General features: G+C 39.8%; 1 protein-coding gene across 3 annotated transcripts in view; it reads left to right on the top strand.

The window, feature by feature from the left end:
• Positions 1-12,020, top strand: part of zdhhc1 (zDHHC palmitoyltransferase 1) — an 81,915-nt gene that overhangs the window by 18,522 nt on the left and 51,373 nt on the right. For all 3 annotated transcript variants that reach the window (XM_080187093.1, XM_080187091.1, XM_080187094.1), the window contains exon 4: positions 1,602-1,703. In XM_080187093.1, coding sequence (XP_080043219.1) covers positions 1,602-1,703 — 102 coding nt within the window. The remainder of the gene's footprint in view (positions 1-1,601; positions 1,704-12,020) is intronic.

A 12,020-nucleotide genomic window follows, 5' to 3' on the forward strand; every position in this document is an offset into this window, starting at 1 on the left:
TGTCCTTATTATGACCTTATTACATCCTTAATTACCCCAGCACTGCAGATAGCATTTACCTCCAAGCTAATTTTTGTATTAAAGAAAAATATGCAGACCATAATTAAGCTGTTGAAAGATATAGTCCATTACAATGTGGGTAACATCAAATAAAGTGAGTGCAATATTGTATACCAGGATGGGAAGATGCTCAACTTCTTTGCATGAGCATGGACCACTGGGTTGGATCCTCAATGGTTTTGCCACCATGCAAATAAAATAAAACCTATTTGTAAAATTTGAGTACAATTACACATCTAGTTTAGATTTATAAACCAGTGAATTTTTTTTCATTATGTAAACTAACGAATGCATTTTATTTTATTTCCACAAATTCTGCTTCCCCACAATTGCCATTCTCACAAGGTACATTAGTATTGCTTCAGAAATCATTTTTTGTAAGTTGAACAAATCAAATTGCCTCCTTGGGACACTGGTTTTGTCACTACTACCAAATTGGCAAAGCATGTATGCCACAGTAGATTGGTGCAGAGATTGCATATAAATTCAGATTAAATGTGTACAGTATGACTGAGTCCTGAAAGTTCCATTAACATCCCAATGGTTGATAAGTTTCCTGTGTCACTATTCCATTGGCTTCTCCACTTGCTGCCATTGCAATGTCTGCTTTAAAGTCCAGTTCTGTTTCTTTCTCTTCTCCCAGCTGAAACTGGGATCTTTGTTGGTATTTATCAAGATGAGTTTTTGGCTGGCCTTTCAATTCACAATGTTGATCTTTGATGATGCTGCTATAGGTGTTAATTTTGACAGTGAAGGACTTGGGTTCTGAAGGACTGGGTATCAGAATAAAGGCAAATAAAAGCATTTAAGGATATGATAAATTAACTAACAAAGTTATATAAATGAAACAGTTAACAAGTGTGAAAGAAGTGGAATGTTTCATGAATCTCATGCTAGAAAAACAAAGTGAAACAGGGTTATGGGATTTGTCCTTTTTATAGTGTGAAGTAGGGAAATATGTAAAATATTGTGACTTCACCTAATGACTGGAAAGAATTATTCCAGTGTAAATGAAACATTGAAGAGAAAAAGTAGAATTGAGACTGAGACAGTTTTGCAGGACTGATTTGTCTCCTCTTGCTCCTAGTTCTTATAGATACCAGTGCTCGGGTGTAACTGCACTGTTGTTCAATTTCATTGAATCCTTCAGTTTGAATATTTATCTAATGACTCAAGCGCCCATGTTGATGGAGGAGGGAGGAAAGGGAAGTGAAATATATTGCTCCATTGTCTTTTCATTGGTTTGTAATCATTAATATGTCAGATCAGTAATATACCAGTGCTTCTTAAAATCTACCTCTTTGTTCAAGTTATTGATTATCTGGCCCTAATGTATGTCTCTGTGTCCGATGTTATTTCATATTGCTCTTGTGAAGCACCTGCGGACATTTTACTACATTATAGTGATTTTATTGCTTTGGTTTGTATTTCAGCATTTGATAGTATACTAGGGACTGTTTGTAAACAAACTCCAGAAGCACATTTTTTTATAATCCAAAATCTGTAGTTAATCACAGATTTGTATTATATTTGGTTCACAGAGGTTTCAAGTCAAAGCATTGCAGTCAATGTAACAAGTGTGTCGCTGCATTTGACCACCATTGTAAGTGGCTCAACAATTGTGTAGGGGGCAGGAATTACTGGTAAGTCTGATTTTTTTTTTTGTTTTTGTCACTAGTTGATAGAATAGCACAATCGCTCTAATGTTTTAATGCACTTGTAATTAAAATTCATTTGGAATGATAAATGAATCAAACTGTGTTACAGCAATATATTATAATTTTATTGAATAATGTGAATTTTTGTTTTCATCCTGGGATGTGGGCATTACTGGCGTACTTAGTGCTTATTATTGATCCCTAATTGCTCTTAAGTAAATGGTTTGCTAGGCAATTTTGGAGGATCATTAAGACTCATTGCTGTAAGTCAACCCCATGTTGGTCGGGTGGCATGAAGTGGCATATTTCCTTCCCTGAAGGGTCAGCTGGGCTTTTCAATAAGTCTGATCGCTATTACTGATGCTAGTTTTTTTTTTATTCCAAATTTTTTTAATTAACTGAAATAAAATTTTCCAGCTGCTGTGGTGGGAATTTAACTTAATAAATGGTTTGGTAGGTCTCTGGATTGCTCCAGTACCAAAACCACTATGCTCCAATATAGAAGCTATAACCTTGTTTCTAACATCAAATTGCATTTAATTTTACTTCAGTATATTAAGTGTATCGTCTGTATTAAAAAAATTGCATTCACAAAACAAATTTTACAATCACAGGACTTCCCAAAAGTCTTTACAGGCGATGAAATACTTTTATTGAGTGCTATCACTGTTGTCCTGGAAGAAATGCAGTAGCCAATTTACACAAAATGTAGTGGCCATATATCTCATTTTTGTGATTTTAATTGAGAGATAAGTATTGGCCAGGGCAACAGGGTAACTCCCTTGTTCCTCCTTTCAATGATGTTTTGGGCTATTTTACTTACAGCTGAAAAGACAAAGGGGGGCTCAATTTGAAGTCTCATCAGAAAGTTTCCCTCAGTATTGCATTGGAGTGTTGACCTTGATTCTTGTGCTCAATCCTTAAGTGGAATTTCAGCTTGCCAGGCATCTCTGGGCTTTACAGAATCAGTTCCCTCATTATCAAGAATGTTGGATTCCAGATCTCTCTCAAAATAATGTGTAAGAGCATATGTGTATTATGAGTCTACATATTAAAAAGAAATACATTTTTGGATTCTCACATTTGCTATGGAGATTGGAAGATGTTTCTGCTTCTGGAGTGCAGTGTCAGCATGAAAGCCTTCCAAGTTGTTTCTGAAGCCCAGAATGCATGGTTTAATCTCTGTTCTAGTACATTGTTGTGAAACTTACCAATTCTAGCACTTATGGTTTATTTCTCAATAAAAATAAATTCAAGTTAGCTGCATGTGTAATGAGGGAGATAACCTCCATTTTAAAATTGGATAAGAATGATCTGTAAAACCTGAAAGTAAGAATTTAGCACAGCTGCCATTGCCCAGGCTGATATTGGTAACTCCCCAGATCGTGATTGATACCTGGTTTACATGTTGTAAATTAATTCATACTTAGTTGTACCAAGCTATGGCTTGATTTGTGTATTACCATTTTGTATGTTTTTCAATTCACTGAGACTCCCACTGCCTGTGGTAACACTGTTTGGAAACTGGCTGCAATAACTTGAATAGATTGTGTATCTTAAAATATCCTGATCTTTATCCTGAAGGAAGGTGGTGTGCTACTAGCTTGAATTCTTGAAACTTTGCTTTGTGAGCTTGATGTAAATGGTGCAGGATCTGTCTCAGAGGGCTAAAGCCTGGGCAAACTGGTGGCCTAAGTCCTATCTCACTACATTTCTCTATGAACTTTAGACTCCTTGTAATTTCAGAGTTTCCATTTAACATATGGGCTAAACATGTATAATAAAAACAAAATTCTGGCAGCACAATCTGTAGAGAGAAAAACAAAGTTAACATTTCAGGTTGATTAATTTTTCATCAGGATGTTAGTAAAAATAGCTGCCAGAGGAAATGGGAGACCAGTTCCAGACTTTTCAGGAGAGGAATATTGGCCTAGGATCAGAAACTTATATTTATCAAAATCTTAAGCGTGCTTAGCCAGTCCACTTGGAATTTACTGTACCTTGAGACTTTTTACTAAAATTTTACTGGGTATGGGTAAGAGAACGTGATACAAATGCCCATTTGATCATTGAATAATAGTGGAAAGCACAAAATGTAAAATTGTGCTTTATTATTATCATCAGAAGGTTCTGATGAAAGGTCACAACCTGAAATGTTAGCTCTGTTTCTTTCTTCACAAATGCTGCCTGACCAGCTGAGTATTTCTAGCATGTTTTATTTTTATTTCAGATTTTTCAGCTGTGTTTTGCTTTTGGAACATTTGAACCTTGTCATCTATCAATAGAAATATTAGGATGTCCTGTCTAACTTCATGCTTTTGCTATGGAGCTTTGCATAATGGGGACTCTTTCAGACATCAAGGTTAATATGTCTGATTGCAGGACATGCAATTTTCCAATTTAACCCAGTACCTTAATTAGTCAACTTCATTTCCTGCTCTGTTTGTCTTGCTTCCTACTTTGTTCAGTTGTTAAACCTCCTTGTTCTTATACATGGCTCTCCCATTTGTATTTGTTACTTGGAAAACCAATTATTCTCCTTGATTTTTAATTTATTACAGTAAAAAACATTTGAAGCTTTTAATTTCTCTTCCACCCTCCTGGACTTCTTTTTTAACCTGACGTACCCTCTATTTTTAATATCTAACAAAAACAGAGATAAAATAAGTAGGAAGTAAAACTAATTCTATCAAACACCCTGGGCAGTCACATTTAATCTGGATGTATAACCTGGAAGAAACGATCTAAAATTTGGTAGGGGCACTGAAATTTATGATGAACTCTAGTGAAGAGTATATGAATTTGCACAGATCTGGGTTGTTGAGCAACAAAATGAGGCTAATTATTGCATCATTCATTTTTATGAAATAGTAGTACTGGTAATATTAACTGAGTACCTAAGCTACATGTTATTTGTGTAACGATTGAAAACAATCATGCTTCTTTGTAGAAGTAACTTGTCAGAGGAATGTAATGTTGAAGATTTTGCAGCTATAGGAAAATGTAAACTTTGCAGGTACTTCATTGATAAAAGTATAAAAATCTGAGTCGGCAATTGATCGTCTGTTTGGTTTTGAGACCTGATTGATCTGGTGGCCACTAATTGAGCAGTGAACCCAAGCTTCTGGTTGGTCAGACTTGACTCCAGTTCCCAAATCACTTCAGCATGATTGTTGCTTTGATTTCTACATTTTGCCACTTCCTCTAAATTAGTCCTGACTTCTCTGATTGTATTAACTATTCCCAGCAGCTAATCCAGGCCAAGTCTTTCTGCTCCATCCAAGGTTTTCCCCGAGGTTTCAAGTTGTGAATCTATTCTCATGTACCCAAGATCTCCAGATAATCACAAGCTCACTTGAGCTCTGTTTTACTCCTTGCCCTGCTCTTGCCACATATAGGCTCCTTTTTGATCCTCAGCAGAAGTCTATTTTTTACATTATGTATTTTCATTTGACACTATATGGATTTCAGTAAGGCGTTTGACAAAGTCCCTCATGGTAGGTTGGTACAGAGGATTAAAGCTCATGGGATATGTGGTCAGGTATCTAGATGGGTAGAGAACTGGCTTGCAAAGAGGAGTCAGAGAGGAATTGTGGAGGGGTCTTTTTCCAGGTGGAGGTCTGTCACTAGTGGTGTGCCGTAGGGCCCCCTTCTCTTTGTAGTGTATATAAATGATTTGGAAGGGGGAGTAGGTGGTGTGATCAGCAAATTTGCTGATGCCACCAAGATGGCTGGATTGGCGGGCAGTGAGGAGCAGTGTCTCGCAACACAGCGGGATATTGATAGGCTGGTTGATTGGGCAGATATGTGGCAAATGGAGTTCAATCCGGATAAATGTGAGGCGATGCATTTTGGCCGGAATAATGTAGGGGGAAGTTATATGATAAAGGATAAGCCTATAAGGAGTATAGAGTCGAAGCGAGACCTGGGGGTGCAAGTGCACAAGTCTTTGAAGGTGGCAGTGCAAGTGGAGAGTGTGGTGAAGAAAGCCTATGGTATGTTAGCCTTTATAGGAAGGGGTATAGAATATAAGAGCTGGAGTCTAATGTTGCAGATGTACAGAACGTTGGTTAGGCTGCATTTGGAGTACTGCGTACAGTTCTGGTCGCCTTACTACCAGAAGGACGTGGAGACTCTGGAGAGAGTGCAGAGGAGGTTTACCAGGATGTTGCCTGGTATGGAAGGACTGGGGTATGAGGAAAGATTGAAGAAATTGGGGCGCTTTTCCCTTGAACGACGCCAACTGAGGGGGGATCTAATAGAGGTATATAAGATTATGAAGGATAGAGTAAACAGAGGTAAGCTATTTCCTATAATAGAATCACGTAGGACAAGGGGCCATGGACTTAAGGTGAGCGGGGAGAGGTACAACACAGATATTAGAGGGAGGTTTTTCACACAGAGGGTAGTGGGAGTATGGAATGCTCTGCCAAGTAAGGTGGTGGAGGCAAACACGCTAGAGTCCTTTAAGAGTAACTTAGACAGGCATATGACTGAGTTGGAGATGGGTGGATATAGGAGAACCTTTAATTAAGGGTCATTAGCATTGGGGTGTCCCTAGAAATGTAAATGGGTATAGTATGATAATAATGTTTTTCTCTGTTTTCATTGACAGGTTTGAAGTCGGTCCACCTCGTGTCCAACGAGGGGCATACACGCGATGGGTCGTACTGGGGCTGCTCTTGGTTGTTCGAGATTGGCCCAGTGCTTCATGTCGTTAGTGTGTGCCTAAACTGGACAAGATTCTGGGCAAGACGACAGCTCAGTGACTATCGCTGATTGCTGTGCAGACACATGGATTTGGGCCGGTGTCTGTGGGAGTTTGCGCATTCTCCCCGTGCTTGCGTGGGTTTTCTCCGGGTGCTCTGGTTTCCTCCCACACCCCAAAGATGTGCTGTTAGGCTGATTGGCAGGAATAAATTGTCCCGAAATCAGTTTTCCCTCAATCTGGATGGCCATAAAACATTAGATAGGGGTCATGGGTAGAGAGATGGAGTTGAGATGGCAGCGTGGGCTCGTTGGGCCGAAGGGCCTGTTTCCCAGGCTGATTTTGTTCTTTGTTCTTTGTTATCTCTGAGGTATTAGCCATTTTAAAACGCTTGAGCATGTGTGATTTGTTACTCAGTTGTCTTTCCCCCTCAGTTTGGAATTTTGGCCAGAGGAGGGAGCCAGAGCTATGTAATGCCTTTCACTGCTCATGGGACTCATAGACATGGTGTGAAATGTTTTAATGGCCTCTAACTGGATATTTCAATACATTTTCTGACATCCAAGTTCAGATGTAACTGATTTTCAGCTCACCCAATTTTTCCAGTTACCATTATAGTTTAGTCCAATACCTTAATTAGTCAACCCCATTTCCTGCTTTGGATGCTGTTGAATCAGGTCAAAAACCTGCTCTGAACATGTGGTATGGTTCAGTTGTTTTGTTCAGCATCTTTGCCGTTAAGGACATAAATGTGGAGCTAAATAGAACCACATGTTTTGCAATATGTCAAATTCCTTTAACTTCATTCTTTGCTTCTCACTTCACAAAGGAAAACATGAATAATGTACCAGAAATTCTGAGAGAAACAAGTTTTAGTGAGGAACTGAAGAAAATCAACACTAGTAAAGAAATGGTTTTGGGGAACTTGATGGGATTGAAGGTGGATAAATCTCAAAGGCCTGATAATATTCATTCCAGAGTATTTAAGGAAGTGGCCCTGGAAATAATAGATCCATTACTGATCGTTTTCCAAAATTCTTTGCACTCTGGAATAGTTCCTACAGATTTGAAGGTAGCTAATGTAAGCCCGTTACTCAAAAAGAGAGGTGAAGAGAAAACAGGGAACTATAGACCAGCAAGCCTAACGTCAGTTGCTGGATCCATTGTCAAGGATTTCAGAGCTCAGCATTTGGAAAGCAGTGATATAATCAGACAAAGCCAACATGGATTTACAATGGGGAAATTGTGCTTGACGAATCTATATTGGAATTCTTTGAGGATGAAACAAGGAGAGCCAGTGAATGTGTTTAATTTAGACTTTCAGGAGGCTTCAACAAGGTCTCATGTAGCAGACTACAATGTAAAGTTAAAGTACATGGGATTGGGGGTAGTGCCTTGAGAGCAGATAGGAAACAAAGAGTCGGCATAAATGGGTCTTTTTCCAGTTGGCAGGCAGTGACTAGTGGGGTACTGCAGGGATCAGTGCTAGGACCCCAGCCATTCACATATGATTTGGAAGAGGGAACTAAATGTATTATCTCCAGATTTGCAGGTGACACAAAATTGAGTGGAAGGATGAGCTATGATGAAGATGCAGAGATGCTTCAGTGTGATTTGGACAGGCAGATGCAGTATAATATAGATAAATATGAGGTTTCTTAGCAAAAATAGGAAGGCAGATTATTATTTGGGTGTAAATTGAGAGCGAGACCTTGGTGTATTTGTGCATCAGTTTCTGAAAGTAAGCAAGCAGATACAGTTTGGAAGTCAAGAGGGCAAGTGGTATGTTGGCCATCATAGCAAGAAGATTTGAGTATAGGGATAGGGATGCTTTAATGCAATTGTACAGGGCATTGATGAGGGCACAACTGGAGTATTGTATGTAGTTCTGGTGTCCTTATCTGAGCAAGGATGTCCTTGCTATAGAGGGAGTGCAGCTAAGGTTTGCCAAACTGATTTCTGGGATGGCGGATCTGTCATTTGAGGAGAGACTAAGTTGATTAGGATTGTTTTCATTAGAGTTTAGTAGAGTGAGACGAGATCTCATAGAAACTTATAGAGTTCTAACAGAATTAGACAGGGTAGGTTCAGAAAGAATGTTCCCAATGGTGGGGGAGTCCAGAACTAGAGATCATAATTTGAGGATAAGAAGCAAATCTTTTAGGACGGAGGTGAGAAGAAATTTCTTCACCCCGAGAGTGGCAGATCTGTGGAATTCACTACCAAAGAAAGTTGTTGAGGCCAAAACATTGTGTGATTTCAAGAAGAAATTAGACACAGCTCTTGTGATTAAAGGGATCAAGGGATATGGGGAGAAGGTGGGATCAGGATATTGATTTTGATTGACTATGATCAAAATGAATGGTGGAGCAAGCTCGAAGGGCTGAATGGCTTACTCCTATATAACTTGGGGATATTAATGCAAAACATGTGTTAAATTCAAAATATACTGCAAGTGATTTATCTTTTCTAAAATCATTATTATAGGCATTTTCGTAGAGTTCTCTAATCATTTCAATTTCCATTACTAGATGCTATTTCATTTTAGAGTACTGAATGTATGCATCTCACCAAGGATGTGTACTGCATACTGTGGCTGTAAAGCATTTTGTCCTTAATAACTAGTTGAAGGCTTACAATAATTATATAATTATTACAATAAGTGAACTGTGTGAAGATAATCACTCATTTACATTTTTTTGAAGACATCCAGTTTCTATCTTGAAAGCTACTAGGGACATTCAATAACTCAATATTCAAACCAGGACCTTTCTAAAATAATCATACAATCTACGGCACGGAGACAGTCCTTCAGCCCAGGCTGGTCCACGCTGACCAAAAAGTCTATCTAAGCTAATCTCATTTGCCTGCATTTGGCCCATATCTCCTTTCCAATCCATGTATCTGTCCAAATGCCTTTTAAGTGTTGTCAGTGTCCCTGTCTCAACCACTTCTTTCTGCAGCTCGTTCCACATTAATACCACGATCTGTGTTTTTAAAAAAATGTTGCTCCTCAAGTTCCCACTAATTCTTTCCCTTCTTAATTTAAACCTATGCCCTCTAGTTCTCAATTCCCCAACCCTGGGAAAAAGACGTTCACCCTTTCCATGCCTCTCATGATATTATACAACTCTATAAGATCACCCCTCCATCTCCTACGCTCCAAAGGAAAAAGGCCTAGTCTGTCCAATCTCCCTATAACTGAGTCCCTTGAATCCTGGCAATATCCTTGTAAATCTCTTCTGCAATGTCTCCAGTTTAATGACATCTTTAGCAAGACAACTAAAACTGAGCACAGTACTCCAGATCCGGCCTCACCAAAGTCCCATATAACTGCAACATAACTTTCCAATATCTGTACACCACGATAAAAAGAGAAAATACTGGAAAGTCTCAGTCACAAAGGGTGATCTGGACTCGAAACGTCAGCTCTTTTTTTCCCTTATAGATGCTGCCAGATCTGCTGAGATTTTCCAGCATTTTCTCTCTTTGGGCCCAATTTTACCAAAAAAAATTCACACCTGTTTTTGGGTGCAAAATTGCGGTCAATTTGGGCATCGGGCCTGTAACATGATCTGCACCTGAAACCGAGCAGATTGCGCTTTTGCCGACACCCGATTTGGGCGCAGATCCGGTCCACGCCCTAATCGGGCAGCCGATTAGCATGCATTTAAATCAATTTTAATGAACCACGCACCCAACTCTACCGCCAAACCCCACTTTACCGTCTTCGAATCCATTTTGGATCCGCGCTGTTATCAACCTGCAGAATAAAAATCCGAAGCGGATTCCTATTCTGCAAGGGAACCTCTGAAGCCCATCCATCCTCCTCGAACACCCTTCGCAGATCCCCTGGTAACCACCCTGGCAGACACACACAACCCACCACCCCCCACCGGCAGAGCACACCCCCAACCTACCTGGATTGCTGCCCTCCCTCCACCATCCTTCTGATCTGCACTCATTGATGTGGAGATGCTGGCATTGGACTGGGGTAAACACAGTAAGGAGTCTCACAACACCAGGTTAAAGTCCTGTTGGAGTTTAACCTGGTATTTTGAGACTTCTTACTGCACTCGTAGGACATCCTGCAACACCTTCCTGGCCTTCCGCTGGCATCTAACGGAGGAGGGGGCGGGCTCAGACGGATCTCTGGTTTGGCAGGGGGGGGAGGGAGGGGGATGAACTTGGGAGAATCCCGGGCACGCTGTTTCAGATTTTTTCAAATGCACATGTGCAGTTCAGAGTTCCAATCATTCCGGCAATGCTAAGCCCCACCCACAGCGCAGACCGGACCGGAGACCGGAAAAAGCTTATGGGCGCTCTGGAACAAGGATTCCGGGCTCAGATCCGTTTTATGTCCGGATCTGGCACTTAGCCTCCGATTGGTAAAATCTGGCCCTTTGTTTCAGATTTTAGCATCCACAGTAATTTGTTTTTATTCTACACTCGATGCTCTGACTGAAGGCCATCTTGTCAAATGCCTTCTTCTTTGCCCTATTTATCTATAACTCCACCTTTAGAAAATTATGCACCTAAACTCCCAAGGTCCCTCTGTTTCACAATATTCCCTAAGGTTCTACCATTCACCATGAAAGTCCTAGCTTGATTTGACTTTCCAAAATGCAACACCTTAGACTTATCTGTATTGAACTCCATTTGCCATTCCTTGGCCCCCTTCCCCAATTGATCAAGATCCTGCTGTAATTTTTGATAACCTTACTCACAATTTACAATACCACCTATTTTAGTGTCATCTGCAAACTTACTGGTCATGCCTTGTTCACTCTCATCCAAATCATTGATATAGATAAAAACAGCAATGGGGGAACCCTCTGTTTCCTATCATCAAACCAATTGTATATCCAATTTGCCAGCTCTGCCGCAATCCCATGTGATTTAACTTCCAAGCAGCCTACCTAGTGAAACTTTGCCAAAGATGTTACTCGGCTTTTAATTTAAACACTTTCCAAGCATTCCAGTTTAATGAGCCAAACAAGGACAGTAATTCATCAATTTTCTTATTTAACACTTCTGGTACCAACTCAAACAAACAATTGCAACTCAGACTCTTTACTGAACTTTAACTCGAATTGAACATCAACTTTAACTATTTAACTGAAAATAGGTACCATTGAGTTAAGGAAAACCTTGACTAAGATATATCCTTAATGTAGAATTTATCTTCTTCTCTGAAGCATTCTTCAGGGTACGTGTCTTCTTAGGATGGTTGGTCTCTTCCAAGTTATCACTGGCAAACAAATGCTGCACATGTCTTTTATTCACAGTCCTCCACTCATTTCCAGCAGATTCTCTGTCGTCCAGCCAACTGTGTAACCAGAAACCGATCACGTGGCTCACACATCCAATGAAATTACTTTTGAACGACACCATAATGCTTAGTTTATTTGATATGTACCATACATAACAGTAATAAATCAAAGCCACAATGCCTAGATTAATGGAAATAATTTCCCTTATTTGGCCAACACAGCTCCCAGATCAGAGCAACTTTATGACCTGCATATGGTTTTATAATTACAAGTTGACCAAAAATCCCAGCATGCTTAACTCTCAATCAGAAAAGCCATTTT

The sequence above is a fragment of the Carcharhinus amblyrhynchos genome, chromosome 4, assembly GCF_965287045.1.
Source record: "Carcharhinus amblyrhynchos chromosome 4, sCarAmb.v2.hapA, whole genome shotgun sequence".
Taxonomy (NCBI): Eukaryota; Metazoa; Chordata; class Chondrichthyes; order Carcharhiniformes; family Carcharhinidae; genus Carcharhinus; species Carcharhinus amblyrhynchos.